At 45.8% G+C, this 23,079-nt stretch overlaps 2 protein-coding genes across 2 annotated transcripts in view; one reads left to right on the top strand and one right to left on the bottom strand.

The window, feature by feature from the left end:
- The window catches only part of ILDR2 (immunoglobulin like domain containing receptor 2), a 34,272-nt gene extending 19,510 nt beyond the window's left edge, over positions 1-14,762 (top strand). Inside the window, exons 5-10 of the mRNA XM_077816288.1 lie at positions 1,236-1,382; positions 2,118-2,294; positions 9,694-9,807; positions 12,040-12,247; positions 13,008-13,677; positions 14,727-14,762. Of these exons, the coding sequence (XP_077672414.1) occupies positions 1,236-1,382; positions 2,118-2,294; positions 9,694-9,807; positions 12,040-12,247; positions 13,008-13,677; positions 14,727-14,762 (1,352 nt within the window). The remainder of the gene's footprint in view (positions 1-1,235; positions 1,383-2,117; positions 2,295-9,693; positions 9,808-12,039; positions 12,248-13,007; positions 13,678-14,726) is intronic.
- The window catches only part of MAEL (maelstrom spermatogenic transposon silencer), a 114,984-nt gene that overhangs the window by 63,584 nt on the left and 28,321 nt on the right, over positions 1-23,079 (bottom strand). The window lies entirely within an intron of this gene.

The following is a 23,079-nucleotide window of genomic DNA, read 5'->3' as shown; positions in this document are numbered from 1 at the left end:
GACTCCAAACATCCACTTGCTAGAGCTGAGTTGCAACCTATAATGTACTTCATGACTCTAGCCTCTTTTGGAATGTCTGCCAACAAATCCCAGTCTTCTCACATTGATTTGGTGAGTTTTTTCCCCAACAGGCTTTTTTCCCTTTATTGATGGATTGTGAAACACCGAGGGAAACTGCTGCTACAGATTTTAAATTTGAGTTGTATTGCTGAGCTGTGATTGGTTGTCTGTGTCATGTGATATTGTTTCTTTTCCTTGACTGAATGAATGTCATTCCTTTAGAAGAGATGAGGACTTGGAAAAAACCCACTGGGCCTTTAAGTTTCTTAGAGAGGAATGGATCAGGGAGATTAGGGAATGTTAGCACATTTTTAGTCTTTTCCTTTCTGGGCCACATGGAGCTCTCTTGAGGCATCAGTGGTAGAAAAATGTGGCTGCTGTCAGATTTCCTGGCTGGATGCAGCGCTGAATGTAATATTCTCCAAGCACATTCACAAGAATAATAGTGTGCGTGGGCCTAGTAGTGAAGGGGCAGGCAGAGCCTTGTTTGGCTCATTTACCAGGCTATTTATAGTGTGTTTTCTGCCACCATTTGTGTAATTAAAACTAGAATGCTGGCGTAGAGCATGCACAAACAGGGCACAAATGCAGCTGGAGAAAACAAATGTTTGTGTAACATGTTTTATGATGTTTGTCTTGCTCTGCCTCTAACCCGTCAAAGGGGATTCTGTCCCACAAGAACAGAGTAGGGCTAGTGCCTCCATACTGTTCACCCCACAGCACCTCCTCTGTTCAGCACAGTGAGATGGAGCCTGTCTCTATGCCTCTCACCCTCTGTCTCCGAGATGTGACTGCAGGACATGTACCCAAGCTAGCTTTGATCTAGCTAGCTTGAATAACAGCAGCAGTGAAGCTGTGGCAGCACGGGCTAGACACTCGAGTATGTACCCATGGTCCCGGTTGGGCTTGTACAGCCCTGCTGCCACACCTTCACTGCTGCTGGTCTTTGAGCTAGCTAGATGACAGCCAGCTCCAGTGTATCTACACGTGTTGTAATCATACCTCTGATTGCAGTGTAGACAGTAGAAGGTCTCCTTACTTCTCACCAGGAGAGATCCTGCTCCTTCTATTAGCCCACATGCCTGTTCTGTCCCTACCCCTCCAGCTGGAGTCCTTGCCCTTGCCTTTCACAGTTTGTTGTGTCCTTTGACCATTTGTTCTCATTTGGTTTCCAGAGTGGGTGTTTGTGGGCCTGGTGATCCTGGGGGCTTTCCTGTTTTTCCTCCTGGTTGGGATCTGCTGGTGCCAATGCTGCCCACATAGCTGCTGCTGCTACCTCCGCTGCCCCTGCTGTCCAGATTCCTGCTGCTGTCCACGGGCATGTGAGTGATCAGGGACCAAAGTGCGAAGCCTCCTCCCATATCCCTTTTGCTATGTGTGAGGGAAATCTGCTCGTACCCTTCCCCATCCTGAGTGCTCCACTTGACTAAAGATTGCCTGTTACTAAGAATGAAGCACCCAACCTATAGTTTAATGGTCGAAGTCTCCTGCCAACGAGGTGCTGGCAACTGGACCTGCTCCTCTAGTGTCACATTCCCATCCTGAAGCTGCAGTCCTGTCAGCTATGTTTGTGCTGTGGCTGCAGAGCAGAGAACATTCTGGTATGGTCCTTCCCACGCTGCAAAGCAGCTGCCTACTAGAGTCGTGCAAAACACCTGAAACAAGGCCAGGTTCTATTGCAAATCCAAATCTCAGGCCAGGTTTGCTGAGGTTCATGAGCCTCTGGAGTAAGCTTGCCTCTTGAGAGTCCCATTCTGGTCTTCAGTATGAATTGCTACAAACCCAAACAAGAAATTAAGTGGAGCCTAGATTTATGTGCTGAATGCCCTTGACTAACCATGCTTTGAGGTCCTTCAGCATAGAATAAGCTGTCCCTTACCATTTCTGGAACTCCTTTTAAGCTCAGAGAAATCCACTGGTTCTTGAGTTCCACACACCAGACCCTCTCCTGCTGGGCAGTCACCAAAATCCAAAGGAGCAGCAGCAGGAGTACTGTTGTGGAGCACCTTGGAGGGGAAGGGCTGGCACTTCATTGCTAATTATAGCTCTCTTTTCAGTGTATGAAGCGGGCAAGGCGGCAAAAGCTGGATACCCATCTGCTGTCACCTCCATCCCAGGTCCTTACTACATCCCCACTGTTCCGGGAGCTGGCGGGCCATCTCCTGCTGTACTGATGGAGAAGTCGCATCCCCCGCCCCTAGCGCCAAGTGACTCCAGTGGAGGAAGCCAAAATGGTAATCTGCACCCTGTCTCTCCTGTCAGCTTGTCAGAGCATTCTGAGTCAGCAGAGTCCTCAAAGGAAGTGGGGCTGGAGAAGGAGGGTTAGCTCCATGGAGAGAATGGTGTGATCTAAGCACAGGACTGAGAGCCTGAATTTTAATAATGAATTTTAATTATTTTAAGCAAGTCATTTTGTACCTCAGCTTCCCCATCTGTAAAATGGGGGTAATGATGATCTTCTGTGGTAGGGAGTTCTGTGGCTAGGGATAGGGACCCTCCCCTTGGATGGACACAGACACACACAGAGCCTGTCCCTTGCCCCAACACATCACAACCTGAGCTCTGTCAGCCACAGCTTCCTAGACTGACATGGTGGAGAGCACAGTGACAGGCATTCTGACATAGCCAAACCATAGACCATTGTGGGCTTTAAAGATGTGGAACTTAACTTGGAAATGAGATCTGGGACTGGACTGGTAGCAAGTTTACAATATCTGTGGGGTGTGTCTACCCTACCTACTTCAGCCACCACTGAGAAACAGACACCCTTGGGGAGGAACACAACATTTACTTATCAGGACACAGCCACATTACACAACAATTTAGGGTGAGAAGTGCGGAAGAGCACTATTGCCATATGAAACTGCATGGGGAATTTGGGGAGGAGGAATGTAATCATTAATTATCAAAAGTTGAATTTTATCACAGCACCACACTGATATGAGAAGGCAATTAGACAGCTTAAGCAGGAAATCAGGCTTTTGAAATAATCTTCCACCTCCCTTATCAGCATATTCGCTTATTTTTTTTTATTTTTTTTTGAACTACTAAAAAATTCATCAGAAGCAGGAAGCCTGCCAAACAATCGTGGGGCCACTGGATGATCAAGGTGCTAAAGGAGCACTCAAGGAAGCCAAGCCTGTGACATGGTCCCTCACCAAAAGTTCTTAAGCAAAGTAATCAGTCAGGGATAAGATAAATGCTCTCATGGATCATTAACTGGTTGAAAGATAGGAAGCAAACGATAGGAATAAATGGTCAATTTTCACAGTGGAGAAAGGTAGATAGCAAGGTCCTGCAATGATCTGTACTGGGACCAATGCTATTAAACATATTCATAAATGGTCTGGAAAAAGGGGTGAACAGGGTGCATAGGTTACAGATGATACAAAATTACTCAAGCTAGTTAAGACCAAAGTTGACTCAAAGAGTTACAAAGGGAATCTCACAAAATTGGGTGACTCGGCAAGAAAATGGCAGATGAAATTCAATGTTGATAAATGCAAGGTAATGCACATTGGACTATATAATCCCAACTATGCAAGTTAACTGTTACCACTCAAGAAAGATCTTAGAGTCATCAGTTCTCTGAAAACATCTGCTCAATGTGCAGCGGCAGCGAAAAAGCTAACAGGATGTTAGGAACTATTAGGAAAGTGATAGATAATAAGACAGAAAATATCATAATGCCACTATATAAATCTATCATACAGCCACACTGAATACAGCATGCAGGTCGGGCGACCCCATTTTGAAAAAGATATATTAGAACTGGAAAAGATGCAAAGAAGGGCAACACAAATTTTTAGGAGTATGGAACAGCTGCTATACGAAGAGAGTTTTAAAAGACTGACTGTTCAGCTTAAAAAAGAGACAACCAAGGGGGGGATATGAAAGAAGTGTATAAAATCATGACTGGTGTGGAGAAAGTGAATACGAAAGTGCTATTGACCCCTTCACATAATACAAGAACTAGGAGTCACCCAATGAAATTAATAGGCAGTAGGTTTAAAACAAACGTAAGGAAGTGCTTCTTCACGCAATGCACAGTCAATGTGTGGAACTTGTTGCCAGGGGATGTTGTGAAGGTCAAAGGTATAACTGGGTTCAAAAAAGAATTATATAGGTTCATGGAGGATAGGTCCATCGATGGCTATTAGTCAAGATGGTCAGGGACACAACCCTATGCTCTGGGTGTTCCTAAATCTCTGATTGACAGAAGCTGGGAATGGACGATATGGACCATAGGTCAGACCCATTCTTATGTTCAGCTTCAACAATCTGTATATTTCTTTGCTCTTCCACTGAAATTAGAATGGGTGAACTAATGAGCTGGTGGAACAAACTTTCATCATCAAAGGAAAGATCTGGAACAGAGTATTTAGAAATAGGAAATAAATCAGCCATTGACCCAAAGCAGAAACATATCCAATGAAAAAATCATCTTCAGAACATGTTGGACTCCAGCCCAGTGCTTAATATTATTTTTTTGTAAAATGTCACTGCAGATCCCTAAACTCAAGGCTTGACAGGCAAGTAAACAATAAATAGCTGTTCTGTTGGTATTTGTAATTTTTAAGGCAATGTGTCCATTTTAAACTCACTTGTTACTAGTGAGGCTCTAGCATGGTTTTCCTGATCAATGAAGTCAAGGATTTTTTTGTCCAAGAGGTATATTACAGACCTCATGGTGTGTGAGGTGTTTGGGATGGGGGAGGGAAGATGGACAGTCATTTCATTTGCAAGCACAGTGCTCAGAAAAAGCAATCCTTCTCCATTCTGGTGAGGGAAACACTGCAAGATCTTTATGAACACAGTCTAAACTTGTAGCCAGCATGGTTCTGCTGCCACTGTGGACATGGTCTTCTAGAAGGCTCAAAAAGCAATGCCCCATGGGACACAGTTAACACCTAAGAACACATCAGCAGTTCATGAGGATGGAGTACAGTCTAACGATTAGGAAGGGCTCTGTTTCCACTGATTTGGCATGTGATCTTGGACAAGTTACTTAACTTCTCTGTGCCTTAGTTTCCCTATCTGTAAAACAGGAATAAAAATATTTACTCCACTGTTAAAAAGGCCATGGCAATCTTCAGATGAAGAGTGCGAGTGTGAACTACTATTATTTTGGGACCATACAGAGGCATAATAAAAAGGTTCAGTAAGGGGAGCATTTTGCATTGTTGTAATAAGATCTGATAAGTCAAACCACAGACACTAGGCTTCACCTGTAATAGAAAATATTTTCCATGCACTTCCCACGATCGTCTTAACAGCCATAATGCCAATATTAGTTTCTAGATGTTTCCAGAATTAGCCAGGAAATTAGTTTTCCTTCTGATATTCAGCAGCAATAGCAAGCCAAGTATGAAGTATTAAGCCTAACTAATTTTCTATCAGTTCCAGGAGCTATAGATGTAACCCACATAGATATTTGGCACAACCTCAAAATGAATAATGGCTCAAGGGACTGGAATGTGAGATGGAGCCTATAAATCACCGGTTCAAATTTCAAAAAGGTTGTTATGGACTCAAAGTCATTCCCACTTGATGGTTGTTCAGTGTAAGACAAGGTGGGGGGTGTCATGCTGTCTGGAGCAGCTCATAACTGTGAGTGGTTCCATGAGGGCAGACAACCCAAACTGGTGGCAAATTCTATAAGTGCACCAAACTCGTAACAAATGTGAACTGGATCACTCTAACAGTCTTACCATGAAGAAAAGGAGTACTTGTGGCACCTTAGAGACTAACCAATTTATTTGAGCATAAGCTTTCGTGAGCTACAGCTCACTTCATCGGATGCAACGAAAGCTTATGCTCAAATAAATTAGTTAGTCTCTAAGGTGCCAAAAGTACTCCTTTTCTTTTTTCAGAGTAACAGCCGTGTTAGTCTGTATTCGCAAAAAGAAAAGGAGTACTTGTGGCACCTTAGAGACTAACCAGTTTATTTGAGCATGAGCTTTCGTGAGCTACAGCTCACTTCATCAGATACATACCGTGGAGTTTCCACGGTATGTATCTGATGAAGTGAGCTGTAGCTCACGAAAGCTCATGCTCAAATAAACTGGTTAGTCTCTAAGGTGCCACAAGTACTCCTTTTCCTTTTCTTTTTGCGAATACAGACTAACATGGCTGTTACTCTGAAACCAGTCTTACCATGGAGTCACTATCAATCCCCTTAGACTCTCCAGTCTATCTTGCCACCCAGACAAACTGGACTTAGTGATAAGTGGTCACTTATACCAAAAGTCACACCACATTCAGGTTGCTTCCAGTCCCATGAGACCAGTCACTTACATCAGATTCACTGGTACTCTAGATCCTACACCAAAGACAATGCCTGTAGTCAATCCTCTAATAAACTATCAAAAGGTTTATTAACTAGAACAAAGGAATAAGAGAGTTTTTTACAGGTTAAAGCAAGCAAACATATACACACCAATGAGTTACCACCTAAATCCTAAGAGTGACAAGAGTTGTAGTGATCTGCGCCTTCCTGAAGTATCTTTCAGGGCAGACCCAAGGGGCAACCCCTGGGGATCTCTGGCTGCAGTTTAGAATTTCTGGCCCTTCAGAGTTCAAACAGCCAACAGATGCAGTTTCTTCCTGTCAGGGATTTTTATTCCCTTCCCGCAGAGTTCAAGATGATCCACGTGCATGTCTCCTCTTCATGGGTGGGGTGGAGGGTAATCAACAAAATCTTTTGTCCTCTGATGTCCCACAATGATTTGTCTGTTGTCTGCGGGCCTTCTGTTGAGCAGGAGATAACACCCCCTCTGGCAAACTAGTATTTCACACTTGGTAATGTTTCTCTCCTGACTCTGGGGGATTGCAGTTTCAGAGCAAACACTTCTATAGTTACAGAGCAAACATGTAAATATCACCTATGGGATACAGCTATTATCAATGAGATTAATGCACACAGCAACATATAAGCATTTCATAGAGTCTAAACACTAAATATCTTCCTATAAGACTAATACCTATTTTGAGCAAAACTAACATATGGGTGACCTGGTCCAGTCTCTAGCTACGAGGTTGTCAGTTCTGAGCTAATGCCTGTAGCCTGGGCAAGAGGTGGCATCTGGCCTGCCAGCATCACAGGGGGTTAATCCAATTCCTAGTAGATACCGGGGTGCTGGAACTATTTTTATAGTAGGGTTGCTGATGATGGAAACTATGTATTTGGTATTTGTTATTACTGCTGCAAGCCAGGGGTGCAGCAGCATCCCCAGCACCCCTAGTTCCAGCACTACTGAGTAGATATGTCAGAAAAAATATCCATAAATTGGCACTTTTGTTGGTAGTGTCCAGGCTAGTTCAGGCACACTGGCAAGGCAGAGCGGGAAGTGCGCACTGCTGTGCTTGCTCTGTCAGTGCAGTGGAAGAATTTAGTTTCTAGATTTGCCAATCCAGCACCTTTCACTGGCACAAAATTCACTTATAGAGATATAATGTAGTAAGCTTTGTAGGGTAGGAATAGTACCTCTGTGTGTTCTGCACATTTGTAGGGCTTATATGCACATATTTGTAACAATAACAACGCATAGTGGAAGAACAAAATTCTAGACTTCCATCAGCTGAGCTACTGAAGGGTGTTTTTTAAGATACACAAACTGCAGACACTATTCTAATAGCACCACACTATGTCTTATGCATCTAATTGTCTTTACTAAGTACACATACACAAGGTCATAGTTTAATAGGGTTATTGACCTTACAAATGTACAGTAACATACAATAAAGCACTTTCACACCAAAGTACTTCACAAGCTAATTACAGGAATTGATTTAGCTACAGCTGAAATGCAGCCATTTTTGGAGTGGAGCACAGCAGCACTGCACAGCACTTTAGGACAGAAGGTGACTCAGGACTTGTCTACATGGCAAGTTACTATGCAGCAAGCCAGGGTATAAATCTGCAGTGCACCAGCCTGCCACATAGTAACTCGCCATGTGGACACGGCTACAGTGCAGTGAAAATTTTCAAGCAGCAGTATGCTAAGCTGCACTGCAGGACTTTCACGTGCTGTAGCCATGTATCCATCTGGCAGGCTACTGCATGGCAAACTTGTGTGCTGTAGATTCACAACCTGGCTTGCTGCGTAGTAATGTCCTGTGTAGACAAGCCATTATAGTCCAAGCAGTGGACATCATGCAACGTAATGTGGAATCTACATGTTAGTCACTACCGTGTCAGGAATAAATCTTTGAGAGACTCTTCCAGAACAAAACACCAGCCGACGTTATTGAAAACCACAGTATCAGATAAGTATGCAAGCAATGTCTGGTGCATGCATGAATATGAGCAAGCATATTAAATCCAAACAAAATGGATTGGTTGGTTTCAAGTTCTAGATGATTTAAGAGTTCCCAGCCGGATTTCTTTTCTTGTTTCCCTGAGCCCCTTTCTCAGGGTGTCAGATTGTTATTCACATTTTGCAGCCAGACCAGTTCTAGAATAGCACAAGACTGGGACCTTTGCTTAACCATCTCTTGTAAATGCTTTAGTTTCTTCAAAGACCTGCGTACTGTAATTCTCTGTTTGCAAAGTATGGGCTACATTGGCATAGGCCCTTTTGTGGGCATATAGGGTAGGGAGAGGAAATGCACAAAGAGCCTTCCACACAATGTACCCTATGCAAGAGCCTCTCATAATTACGGTCCCTGTGGCTCCAGGCACATATAAAAAGCAGGGAGGAAGCAAAAGATTGGAGCTGTCCAGGCACAGAGGTGGGGAAGTATGCCATATGCCACGAAGGGGCATAGCACTCCCCTTGCAGGTGAGTTATGACTGAGCCCTACATTTTGTATAAAATACGGTATGTACAGAATGCAGCAGCTTGCAGTTTTGTAGGTACCCAACAGAACAGATGGGATCTCTTTTAAGATTCTGCCATTGGTTCACCAGTACATTCAGTGTAAACATCAGAATCTTATTGTTTACTTTTAAGGCACTTAAAGGTCTTAAATCTGAAGACACTTCATGGGCTTCCCTCTGTATTCCCTGGAATTTCCGATACCCCATGGAATATACTCTTCACCACCTCCGAGCAGAGCTCAGGTAGAGTAGGGGAGCGGGAGAGTGCAGCAGGCCAGTTGCAGCTCCCTGATTCTCAGCCACCTGGCTTCAGTGCAAGATAGTGCTGCTCAGGAGTGTATACCACTGGTCCCTGTGCTAGTAGAGGGCCAGGCATACCAGGACTCCACTCTGCCATGCCCCCTCTCACCCCATTCCTGCCCTGACAAATCCTTTCCTGAGGGTTTGAAATGGGGGGTGTTCTCCTGAAGTTGACAAGGGTGTTACTTTACTCTTTGCCAGTCTCTGGGTGGGGTAGATTCACCCTGTCACAATGACACTACATCAGTGTATTTTTGTTGTATGTAGTGGTCTCTTCCAAACCCATTTTGCTGTTGCCGCAAACTTTATAAACAACGTAGCTGTTCAACCTCATATCATGTTGCTCTTGAATTTCACCTGAAGCAACGACAAAATGACCAATCCACAGGCTGTGGGAGTTGTAGGCCACCTGCCTGAGGATGTGGGCTCAACCAGCTACAGAAGTTGTGTAGACCAAAAGCCACTTCTTGGTTTGAAAGTGCCATCCTCTGAATGTTTTCTTCTCCCAGCAGTGCGCAAGGGGTACAGGATCCAGGCCGACAAGGAGAGGGACTCCATGAAGGTGTTGTACTACGTCGAGAAAGAACTGGCACAGTTTGACCCAGCCAGGAGGATGCGAGAGCGATGTGAGAAACAGACATTGTTTGACCCTTCCCAGAGAGGCCTGAACTAGATGCCCTCTTGAGGTCCCTTCCAGTCCTATGATTCTATGATTAATAGTCTGGAAATTCATAGTGATGGTTCCACAAACAAATTGAACTGAGACCCTATGGCCTAGCTCTTCAAGAATGTATGATGCCTAGAGTTAGGCTTAGAACATAAATAGGCACCAAAATATGTGGCATGATTTTCAACGTCAGTAGGAGCCGTTGGATGTTCAACACTTTTAAAAATCAGCTCTGTTTATGTAGGAATGTAAATAAGGAATTAGGACCCTAAGTTTTGACACCCATGTTTGAAAATCTAGGCCCACATTCCTGCCTTCTCTGTCATATAACTATGGTGTAACTGTGGGTGTATGAGACAGTGTGGTGTGTGTATACTTTTAGGAGGAAATGTGGGTCTGCAATAAGTCTCTTAAGGTATATGTTATGTTATTAGTATAACAGCCTCAATATGCTTTGGGGGACGGAGAGGTAGTTTGTACTGGCCACCTCAGTGAAATGGTAGATCTGAAGCAATACGGTTGTTTCTTTCATTAACCAGGAGAAGAGATGTCAGCGATTCTAGCTGTCAGTGTGTGAGCAGTTACAGTGGAGGAAGGTTTGTGACACTGGGAAATAGGGGATGGGTCAGAGGCCCATTGTAGTATTTACAGAGGTGTTTACGTCTAGTGGGTGCGGGACAGAGTTCACACAGGCAGTGTGGGAGAGGTATCATGGCATGGCAGTATACTGACTGGGGGTGAAGAGGCTAGTTGTGGATAGGTAGAGGACAGAGGCTGATGAATTAAGATTATTTGTGGACCTTTAACTCTACATTTCCAAACTTTAAAACTTCATCTTTTTAAACTTGATCCTTAGCCTATGATTAAGGATGGCAGAATCAGGTGTCTAGTGATGATCTGTCCAGGTCAGGGGGTTGAGGCACATGGGTGGAGCAGTGTGTGTGAATGGGGGAAGAAGCTTGCAGTGCTGCTCTGTGTACTGTACCTGTTCCATGTACAGAGGATATCAGTCTGTGGGGCTGGCAAACATCAAGGCAGAGTTCCTCTGAGTGGCCTCCACTGACTTCTAGGACTCCTTCTTGAAGTGGTGAGGGCTATGCAGGGTTCTCTTCTCCATGGCCCCATGAGGATTCCTCATTTTGACCCTAAAACCTGCACACCCATCCCTGTTTTCTCATTCCTTGTACCTCATAATCTGTGGATTATCTGGCCCCTCCCTCATCTGAAGGGCCGGGTCTTTCATTGTTTTGCTGGGCTCTACCCACCAAGCCAGGGTTCACAGGCTTGGCTGCTGATGCCTTCTGCCAGCACACTTAAAAATAAACAAACAAACAGACCTAAAAACGTTGCTGGTAAAGAAGACGAGAGATCAAATGCCTGAGGTAGCCTAGTGACTGACTCATCCAACCCAGTGAGGGGTCTTGACATTCATATGTGGTGGATACAGATCATTTTCCAAAAAAACTTGTGCCTGTTATCATTAGCCTGTGCATCCAATAGGTCCACCGAGTAGGTGTCTGTATAGAGATGCCTTTAGATCCTGGCAGTCACAGATGCATGAGCTCCCGCAATCAATGACGATAAAGGTTTAGGGAATGGCATTAATCATAGCTCTGTACTGATTAGGAGAAACTAACAAATTACATGTAGTTCTAAAACAGTCATCATGGAGCGCATTGCCATTTACACCCACCAGACCTACTATAAAAAGACTCTCTCCAGATTGGAACGTCTGGAATCCAGATGTCATTGTGCTTGACAGGGTAGTGACTGACAGCGATTCAACAGACGAGAGATGGCAGGGAGCGTGCAGATCGTTTTTTGTGGGGGTTGATCTTGTTTTAGCTTGGCTAGTCAGGCCAAACTCACGGCCAGCCACTTTGACACCAGGGGAGGTGCATATGTGCCTATGTATACAAAACAGAACACCCAGATAAGGCTGAAATTGGACCAGAAGCATTCTCCAAATGTGTTGTGAATTGAGATCTAAAATTCACAGGGAGTCCCGGGGTGGGAGGAACCCAGGCCAGCATTCTGAGAATGGGTTTGGATTCTGTTTCTGATTATTTTTAATGGAGGGGGGCTTGGCTTCTGTCTGAATGTATCAGAACTAGTCCCACCATGGTCTCACTGTCCCTTCTCACACACACGTCTCCTCTGCAGTGTCTGTTTCTCTCCCGTGTCCTGGCAGATAACAACACCATCTCTGAACTCAGCTCCCTGCACGAGGACTCAAACTTCCGTCAGCCTTACCGGCAGGTGCGAAGGAAACCCCTGCCTCCTGTGGGGGACCTGGATGGCGATGCGGAGTACTGGGCAGGGGTGATTAGCGGAGGTGGTGCATCAAGGACACAGGCGATTTCTGATTACAGGGAGGAGAGGGACAGCTTTAGGCATAGGTGAGTGCAGTGCTCAGGACACAGCTGTACCTGGCCAGGGAATAGTGAAGGAAGAAAGGTCACAGCCGTCCTCACTTCCCTGATGATCTGTTCCCAGCTGACAGAGCAGAGGGGATACAGAATGGGGGAAGATGGAAACGGGGCCTGCCTTGGACAAAAATAGAATTGATCTGATTCTCACAGCTCTCCCTAGCCCATCCACTCAGGCAAAGCCAGACCCCTCTCCCATTCCATGTCTGATAGTGTGAAATATTTGATAGTCATTTATAAGGCCAAGAAACCCAAACCCCTCCCCTGTGTGCAGTGGGACTCCTGGAAATTGCACCCCAGTCTCTCTGATGCATTAAGAGATACAGTGCACTCTAGCAGGAACCACACTCCAGTCTCTCTGTGCAATGCGGTCTGCAGTGCTGGCCCAAGGGAATGGCACTCCACTCCTTAGAGCACACTAATACACACCTTCATCCCCTGGGACTCTCACCTTAGAGTCTCTGGTAGAGCAGCCTGTAGGAAGTGGAGCTCAGTCCCTTAAAGGCAATAGCAGGGATTCTCCTCCCCAGAGGGTCTGTTGGTACAATGCACATTGTTCACTCAAAGCTTGCTGGTGACAGCAATATGGCAGGCTGCTTCTTGGTTTCCCCATCAGGGCATATGTGTGCCAACAGTTTTCAGTCCTTGGGAGTAGCCCTTGCTTCCTCCTCCCAGCTTCAATGGGAGGCACACACTGTATCTCACAATTCTGCCCTCCTCTGTCCTGCAGCCAGCAGAGATCGAAATCAGAAATGCTGTCGAGGAAGAACTTCTCTGTGGGTGTGCCGGCCGTCTCCATGGACGAGCTGGCGGCCTTCGCAGAGTCCTACAGCCAGCGCACCCGCCGGACAGATGGCGGCCAGGAGCCCCGGCATTTCGAGAGGTCGGAGTCGCGAGGGGGACGTGGCGGGGTGGTGCAGCACCAGGACAGCTCCTCGGAGGAGTACTATGGCAAGCGCAGGGGGAACCGCGAGCCACTGACAGACTCGGATAGGGGCTGGTCATACAGCCCGCCCAGGAGACGGGCCCACGATGAGAAGCACCTGCCCAGGCTGGTGAGCCGGACACCTGGAGGGAGTCAGAAGTATGACCACTCCTACCTCAGCAGCGTCCTAGAGAGGAAATCCCGGAGCTATGAGGAGAGTGGCGAACGCAGTGAGACGCCCTCGAAGCTGAGCTCGCAGCCCAGCCAGCGAGGGGGAACGTATTATGCCTGGTCACCGCCGTCCACCTACAAAGCAGGGCAGCAGCAGCAGCAGCCGCCAAAGCCAGAGGAAGGAGAAGACACCCTGCCTCCATACAGCGAGAGGGAGCTGAGCCGCGGCCCTTCGTACAGGACCAGGGAGCAGGCTTACCTCAACGCCTCGGAGAAGAAAAGGAAAAAGGAGCCCAAGAAAACAGTGAGGCCGTGTCTGGCACTCCTGATCCAAATGGGATGAGCAGGGAACACCAGGCAGGGGATGCTATCTAGGGTCTGGGGGATCACCAGGCAAGAGATGGAGTTTAGGGTCTTGGTGGAGGAACCCCAGGCAAGGGGTGGAGTGTGAGGGGCCTTGCCAGAAGTGGTACATGTAGATTTAGGAGATCCTGAGGGTGAGGCAGCTATGGTGAATTTTAGGTGTTCGTGATGGGGAGAGACAGGGGTTGTGATCTTTGCATTGAGCCAATCATCCTGGAGTGGGTGAGGCAGGGAGGGGAGGTTATCTGGAATACAGCAGTCAGAGTGGAGTGACTGTGGAGGGGAGGTTATATTTGGGCCTAGGCGGATCAGATGGAGTAGATGAGGAGGGAAGGTTAGGGGCATAGGAGGATCAGGATGGAGCGATGGGGAGGGGAGGTTATCAGGGTCGGGGGAACATGGTAGGGATGAGACATCTAGGGCATAGAGGAATTGCGGGCCATATCCATGGCAACCATGCTAGATGTGGGGTGGGGTATGCATTTTGTGGGCTGGGATGCATTTAGTGGTGAATGCTTGTGTAACAGCCCGAAGAGGAATGGTTTTGGAAAGGTGTGTCTATGTGGAGATGAACTGCTCTGCATCTGTGAGTGCATGCATGTGCCCAATGCGCCCCTCCTCAGACTGGTTAGTGGGGAGGAGCAAATTCCTGCTTCAGTCTGGTTTGTGGGGTCCCTGAATCTGTTCAAAGGCCTTGGTAGGTCAGGGTGTTGAATGTCCCCTCATGTCCACTTAGTGGGATACATCCCTCAACTTGGGTAGTGTGATCAATACCCTCCCTCTGAGCTTAGTTAATGTGTGTGAGAGAATGGGGGGCCCTGCAGCTTAATGTGGAGATGCAGGCTGCCCCCTTGGCAGCAGGTGCATTCAGCACACTCTGGTGAAGCTAATGCCATTCATTCTGTTGTGCAGGCCTACCCCCCAAGCTGTCTGTTTCTCCTGATTTCACATGTGATTTTATGTTTACATTTCTTCTTCTCTCTTCCTCAGAATGATTTCCCAACCAGGATGTCCCTTGTGGTTTGATGTTGTCACGGAAGAGTCGTGTTGATGGGCGGGGTACCATGAGGTGGCCGTGAGGCTGACATACAGAGCCCTAAGCAAACAGGTCCCAGTGAACCTTTGCAGCCACCAGCTATGGATATTCTCTTTCAACTGTCTGTTTCACCATGGGAGTGGAGGCCATCTGTAGAGGCAGACTCCAACCAATAGCTCTCATCCCACTTGCTGTGGGAGAGTCCTCCAGGAAAATCAATGATAGGGCTCTCTTTGGAACTCTGTTCCACATTCAAGGCAGCTGTCGCCATATTCCATGTCCCAAGGGTCTCAAACTCAAAGAGGGGCTGGCTTCTAGCCTCTCACCCCAGAATGCCTCATCCCACATTAGGAGAGGCCTTTCTTCATACTACTTGCTCTCACTGTTTCCCATGTCCTAGACTTGGAAGGAAGTTGTCTTCATGCCTCTTGCACTCAGAGCCTTAGGAGGTGGGGACTGCCTCTCACACACATCACACCGAGATGTCTCCATGTCCCATCTCTTCCATGCTGGGAGGAGGCCTCATTCGAAGAACTGCAGGTTTCCTCAAGATGGCAAGGTCCCCATCCCCTGAAAGTTCTGAAAGAAAATCTCTAACAAAATACCGCTGAGCGTGGCACTATGCTAAGGGCTGAGCAGGGAGAGAAACAAGCGTGGGTTGGTTGGTTTGATATTTTTAGTCCTGTTCATTCAGTGATGGGAACTGCAAGTGAGATTTTATGTACTGTTTTAAAAGTGGATCTAAGTAGATTTTATTGTAATGAGAACATAACATGGTTCTTCTCACTGTTGTTTTGATATGTGTGCATTTCCTTGAGGCTGAGATATGACAATATAAAGCTTCAGAAGGGTAATCTGTTCGATCATATGACAAACACAGCTCGACCTTGTCACTGTTCTGCTTGTGGTGTCATCACACTGCTCTGGACAGTGGGCTTTTTTTTTAAAGAAACAAGAAGGAGAAAATCATGGTGTGAGAGAGAAGCCATGGCTCTTCCTTCTGCAAGGATCAGCATTATTCCTTTCTGGTTACCAATCCAAGACAGCCAAAAGAGAAACAACAGAAACGGAAAAAAATAATATCTTGGCCAAAACACACGCTTAAAAATCACCTCATTCCAGTTACTTCCAGGTCGCCCACTTCCATCTTGACATGATTTTAGTGGCTGATGTCTCAGGAACAGCTGAATTTAGAAATGCGTGCTTCACACCATCTGGAAGCATGACATTTCTGCTTTCAAAGAGTATAATACAGTCATTTCTCACTCTAATTTAATTTCTAGCTGCTAAAATCATGTTGGAATTCATGTGGAGGGGAAAAAAGGTGGGAAAGGCTGATCAGAACATGGTTTTAACTTCCACCTGCCAGGGCTAGAAATTAATGGGAACCTTATATCAGTGGGAAGAAGAACAGGAGGACTTGTGGCACCTTAGAGACTAACAAATTTATTTGAGCATAAACTTTCATGGGCTACAGCTCACTTCATCGGATGCATTCAGTGGAAAATACAGTGGGGAGATTTATATGCACAGAGAACATGAAACAGTGGGTGTTACCATACGCACTGTAAGGAGAGTGAGCACCTTACAGACTAACCAATTTATTTGAGCATAAGTTTTCATGAGCTACAGCTCACTTCATCGGATGCATACTGTGGAAACTGCAGAAGACATTATATACAGAGAGACCATGAAACAATACCTCCTCCCACCCCACTCTCCTGCTGGTAATAGCTTATCTAAAAGAAAAGGAGTACTTGTGGCACCTTAGAGACTAACCAATTTATTTGAGCATAAGCTTTCGTGAGCTACAGCTCTCTTCATCGGATGCATACTGTGGAAACTGTTGCAACTGTTGGCCCAACTTGATTATCATACACATTGTAAGGAGAGTGATCACTTTAGATAAGCTATTACCAGCAGGAGAGTGGGGTGGGAGGAGGTATTGTTTCATGGTCTCTGTGTATATAATGTCTTCTGCAGTTTCCACAGTATGCATCTGATGAAGTGAGCTGTAGCTCATGTAAGCTTATGCTCAGATAAATTGGTTAGTCTCTAAGGTGCCACAAGTACTCCTTTTCTTTTTGCTCTAGTGAGTGTATCTTTGTAAATCCAAGCGAGATCACCCTGTGAGCACACACCGTCCTTCTGGCTTTGTTCTGTGTTATTGTTAGCCAGAGAGAATACATTTAAAGTAATTCATACTCTGCTCCTCATTAGTGTGTGATCCTGGAAAGTCCTAGCACCGGAGCCTCCCCAAGAAGAGCTAGGGAGATTGACGGAACTCATCCCATTGTGTCCTTTCTACCTGGCATCCAGCAACCCCAGAGACCATTATATGTGGAGATCTGAAAGAGCTCTGTCAGCCAGTACCATAGCATGAGGGAGGAAAGAGAGGGATTTAAAGTTGTCTTGGAAATCTATTTCCCAAAGCATTCTGGAAATTGTAACAGAGTTGTGCCTCCTCCTTCAATCAGTCACTGATTCATTTGATCAAACCCTCAGGAATCTAACCTATATATTAAAAATAACACACCTCTCACCGTGTATTTGATTCACTGTTACTCATTCGAGGCTGATGCTTGAGGACATTCGAATACTGGCTGTATAAGGTTGCCATTTAGTTAATGAGGATGAAGTCACGGTTGTGAATGGGATAAATGCAGATTTGTAGACTATTTCTCTTAGATTTAGGATATCCTGGTAACACACTTATATCTTCTCTGTCTGACCCTCCATATGTCTTACATTACACTCAAACTTCATTGACTGGGAAAGAGTTGCAAGTAAAAACAAAAAAAAGTGTTGATGTTTCTGATCAGGATAATTTTACCTGGAAATGCACCAGGACTAGAGGCCAAGCACATTTTCCCCTGGGTGCCACACGTCACTTTCCAGTCTCAGAAAAGGACCACGCTTCCCAAAGCCACATCAGGACACTGCACAGTCCCTGCTGTTCCACTCTTACTCTAGAATCTCCCAGTTCCTCAATAATTCACTCCTCCTCGCCCCCCTGCCCAGCTGCTTAATATTCTCTGTATGCAAATGAAGTTCTGTACACCTAGTGACTGGGACAAGCTGTAGACTGGATTACTTCTCCAATAGGGAGGGGAATCTCTGCATCAGCTCCAAATGGACCAGTTCATAAAATGGGGGGGTGGGGGGGAAGAACAGGAACTGTGGTTTCTATAGCTACAAGAATCCATTGTCACATTAACTTTGAAAAGCAGCACCACCAGTGCTATTCTAGCCCATGGTCTGGGAAGATTCACTTGTCATTGTTTCAGATGAGGAAAAATGACAAGCATTTATCCACTTAATCTGTCAGAACATCTGTAGAGTGACCAGCACTATAAAATAAACCAACCTAAGTATTCCACTTAATCTGGGAGTGACAAGGATCTAAAATTCTAAATTCTCTATTGATCAGTTTTATAGCTAGCATAAAATTAAGATCCTTTCCCTTCAGGATGTCAATATCTGAGTCACATAAAAGACACATATTTTATAATCACAACATGAAATGTACCCCGCCCCTTCCTTTCTAGATTATTTGGGAGCAGGCAATGTTCACCTGTGTGCGCAGGTGCCTGATGATGTCAATAGTAAAGGAGATCCTGAGTATCGCAGTAGTGATATTGGACAGGTGGGAATCCTCTATCCACCCCTTTGCTGCAGTAATTTTACTTGTAAAGGAAATTAATCTTGGCAGTGCCTCCACCTGGCTGGGCCCTGTACACACTCAAGGGTATGCCTTGGGAGCTTCCAGAAGTAACCCTGAGCTAATCTATGCAAAGGATCTAACTCAAAAGTACCAATTATAAATAATATACATCCAATATGCACTTAGATTAGAGTTAACAAACCTTTACTCAACAATTTAGAAACACATGATATAACAGACTGAAAATGAAAATGCCACAACCACTTTAAATCAGAAGGGGCACTTCAATAAATCAGTTAAGTGCAGTTTACCGCAGTAAATGAAACTTCACCAATTTACATTTACACTGCCACCATTTCCCCACCCCCTGAGTGTGCACTCCTCTGAATTTCAGAGTTCTAGACGCTTGTGTGGGCGTACTTGCTGTCGAAGCTGAGGACAGCATGCTGTTCGTCCAGTAAAGCAGTCCAGCCTCGGCAACATGGGGAGAGCAATTCTAACTTGGGATCATTTCAAGCTGCACGACACCTCTGAAGATGGGAGTTGTTATAGCCAGAGGTCAGTAACCCCAGATCCTGGTTAGACAATACGAGCACTTCATATCTTCTCAGACTCAGGGAAACCCCTTAAAGCCTCTTTGCTATCCCCCTTCCCCTGCAAGCACTTTCCCAAACAGCAAAGGGTTACTCATACTGCCTTCACTGAAGGCCAACCTCAGTCAGTTTTGGGCACTGGACTGTTGCTGTGAAGCCCAGCAGTTGCCTCCATGAGCCTCCCTGCTTGATCAAAGAGCCAGCAGCTTCTGGTTTTCACAAAGCAGCTCCTGGTTTGGACAGAGCTCCACAAAGCAATCTCAGCTCCCCTGACCAGTATCCCAGCTCCTCAGCAAGATACAGCCCAGGGCATGTTCCCCCTGTAACCCCTGGAAACGGCAGTCTCTCTCTCTTCCCTATGGAAGTGTAGTTTCCAAGGCTGACTTGTAGTCTCCAAGGCTGGCTTGCACTACTCAGGGTCTTCCTGACTGGAACACTCCCAATTAAGCTGAGAGGCCCCTCTACAGAAGCATCACTATGTTGACTAGCTAAGACAAGAGACACAATAAAAGAATACTTTTAAACTGTATCAACTTTTAGAGCAGTGGCTGGATCAACTGTAGGAGGTCAATCCACTCATGCTGACGGAGATGTGGTCTGCACTGCTGAGAGAGACTGATGCAATGGAATGAGAAAATATACTTTAGCTAGTGATGAAAATGACTTCTCAGTGATCTTCAGCATTTCTCTACGATACATTGTAAGCCTGTCCAGGGATGATTTATGAGTAACCTCCCAGACAACTGAAACTGAAAATTAACAGATCAAGCACTTGAATATCTACAAACTTTGGGAAACAATTGCAAGTGTCTCCTGAAAGATGGAGGAGCGGATTGTGGCAGGCCCTATGCTAGCACTGTAACTGAGGGAGAGGGAGTGACATTTTAAAATAAACCTCCTGAACCTTGTAAATCTCTGTGGAGGCCAATCATGGCTCTTAGTGCAAGGGCCAGATAATCCAGTGCCACGGCTCCACTCCCCCTTCTGTACCAGTCAGCGGAACCATGGTGCATGCTGCATCCTTTTAAAAGGTATCAGAGCTCCCAATCTGGCCTGTAGCTTCCCCAATGACCCAAGGAGTTCTGGCTATGAATCAGCCAAATGCCTCTGGGGACACCTGCTGGCATGGGATATGTCCACAGCCTCAGTTTAATGTTCACACATAGCCCTGGGGTGGTGCTTTGTAGAGGCCTATTTTGCTTACATTTTACTTTCCTTTTCCAACCAATATATTATAGATTTGAGAAAACCTTGACCCCCAACCCTAAAGCAACTGAAGAAATACAGCTTCTGCCCCACGCTGGACATTTTACTTTCCTTTTCCAACCAATATATTATAGATTTGAGAAAACCTTGACCCCCAACCCTAAAGCAACTGAAGAAATACAGCTTCTGCCCCACGCTGGACAAGGGCACCATCACAAGACTGACAGTCAGTTACGCTTAAACTAGTGGAATTTCCCATTGCTTGAACTTGTAGGACAGATAATAGCAAGGTTGAGCTGAGTTGTTCCATTTTCAAAAGCTGCATCAGCTTTATGAGTTTCCCAGGCATCACAATGGGCTGGGGTTCTTTCGTTAATGCAGGTGTATTAGAACTTAAGAACTAGCCCACTGGTGCTTGTCCTGGACTACTTGAGTCAATGGAGAGGGTAGCATGACCCTTCCTTTTATTATTTTCTACTCCTCTTCAAATATCTTCCCTAATAAGGGCCCAATCATGCTAGAGCTGAGCACCCTCAATTCCCACTGATTTCAATTGGTGCTGATGTCACTCAGTATTAGGCTGAAAGTGTTTGGCACTTTGTCCCATCCATTTGGCCTTCCAGGCTCAAAATTTTACTTTTGTCAGTGCGAGTCTGGGGTACTCTCAGTAGCTCACAGGATCAAGCCCTTGATCAGTAGTAAGTCAAAGCCAGCACCACAACAAAATTTAACCCAGCCTGTTACTAAAAGAAATAGTAAAATGGGTTTCAAGATCTTTCTGGGGGAAGCTGGTGATATCAGCAGGTTGCTAAGTCACAGACAGAAAGATAGAGGGATGGCAGGAGCACAAAAAGTTTACAAAAAGAAAAGGAGTACTTGTGGCACCTTAGAGACTAACCAATTTATTCGAGCATGAGCTTTCGTGAGCTACAGCTCACTTCATCGGATGCATACCGTGGAAACTGCAGCAGACTTTATATATACACAGAGAATATGAAACAATACCTCCTCCCACCCCACAGATGAAAAAGTTTACAGTCACTGCAATGGGGATCTGGACTTTAACAGGTCATCCCCTTGTGGGGGGACATTTTTCAAGAACTTTGAGCAAAAGCCCTTTGGTCACTAAGGTTTTGGGGAGTTACATGCAAACACACACATGCTTTCCCCACTGGGTATGTGACCAGACAATGAAAGTTTGTACGAATGGTGTAATGCTTATATTTGATATTCTGCTGAAGAGTTTTGGTGGGTGAAGTTTCCCTGCAGCTGGAATTCTCCCTTTCTAGCTTGCTCCTGCAGTTCCAGTTGGTCCCAGACAAATTAATTTTTTGTGTGTAAAACTCAGTGGCGATTATTTTTCTAGCACCCCTTTGAACTCTGAAAACCTTTTTCTCCGAGGAGACACAGCATAGCTATGGGGTGGGCAAACTTTTTGGCCTGAGGGCCATATAGGGTTTCGGAAATTGTATGGAGGGCCAGTTAAGGGAGGCTGTGCCTCCCCAAACAGCCAGGCGTGACCACCACCCCGAACTCCCCTGCCCGCTATCCAAACCCTCCACCCCCTTACTGTGCTACCTGGCACACCGGTGGCTGGCGGAGCTACAGCCGTGCCACCCAGAGCTCCAGGACAGGCAGACGTGCCGCCTAGCTGGAGCCAGCCACGCCACCGCACAGCACAGAGCACTGGGTCAGGCTGTGGCTCTGCAGGTGTGCTGCCCGGCAAGAACTCGCAGTCCCGCCGCCCAGAGCATTGCGCTGGTGGCGCAGTGAGCTGAGGCTGCGGCGGAAGGGCCTAGCCTCCCAGGCCAGGAGTTCAGGGGCCAGGCAGGAGGGTACCACGGGCCGGATGTGGCCCATGGGCCGTAGTTTGCCCACCTCTGGCATAGCTTCTGGGCTATCAAAATCAAACCATCTGACAAGTGGTGACCATTGATATATTAAAATCAAATATTATCAATTTTGTTATATTATTTTTAAATCTACCAATAAACTGTATTTTCCCTACATATGTTATGCTGAAAATTCATGAAGGGGAAAACCAAACACATAACATGAAGATTATCTTCCTGAGAAACAACCACCTGGATGAATATTCCTTTTTCTCCTCCAAGATTTCATGGGTGAAATTCTGCTCTGTGCCTCTAAGAGGTGCAGCACAGAACTCATAGCTCAGGAGGAGGCTGGGGGCTAAAATGATTTTAAGACACTTTTGAATCCTCCCAATTCTGGATTGCTCCATGGGGTCAGAGAGGCCCCTGGCATAATTTAGAGAGCCGGGGGGTGGGGGTGGGGAGAGTGACTGTGGAAATTACAGTAGCCACCCTGTTGCTCCAGATTTGAGAGGTGTGTGGACCCCAGAATTTGATTAAGCTAATTGCAACCATATTATGTGTATTCAGCCACCATGAAGTAATAAAACAGAACACCACAGAGTTAAGGGTTCATTTGAACAAGCAGGGCTTTTGGAGGCAAAGTAAAATGCTAGCTGCATGCCTGCTGTTTCTGCTATCAGAATAGGAGGAGGGGAGAAAAAGCGTCAACAAATTGAGACTGAAAGAAAATAGGTGGATTGAAACCTTGAGTTTTGGGTGCCTTTGATATAGAAGCTTATTATGACTAAGATTGTTAGGGATGTTTGTTGGTCAGTAGTTTATTGAAGTTAGGAGAAGTGATGACACAGTAGGGGTCATTACTGAGCTATGTGTTTCATAAAAATTAGTTACAAAAGATTAGGTAATAGAGTGCACTTTGGAACAGTTCTCTGAAGCTATCCTGAGAATCGTTTTCCTGACATTATACTCCCTGGCCGGGAGGCGACCAACCATCATGGACCTGCTGTAA

The sequence above is a fragment of the Eretmochelys imbricata genome, chromosome 1 (genome assembly GCF_965152235.1).
Source record: "Eretmochelys imbricata isolate rEreImb1 chromosome 1, rEreImb1.hap1, whole genome shotgun sequence".
Lineage (NCBI taxonomy): Eukaryota > Metazoa > Chordata > Testudines > Cheloniidae > Eretmochelys > Eretmochelys imbricata.
This window is presented reverse-complemented; position numbering and strand designations above follow the sequence as displayed.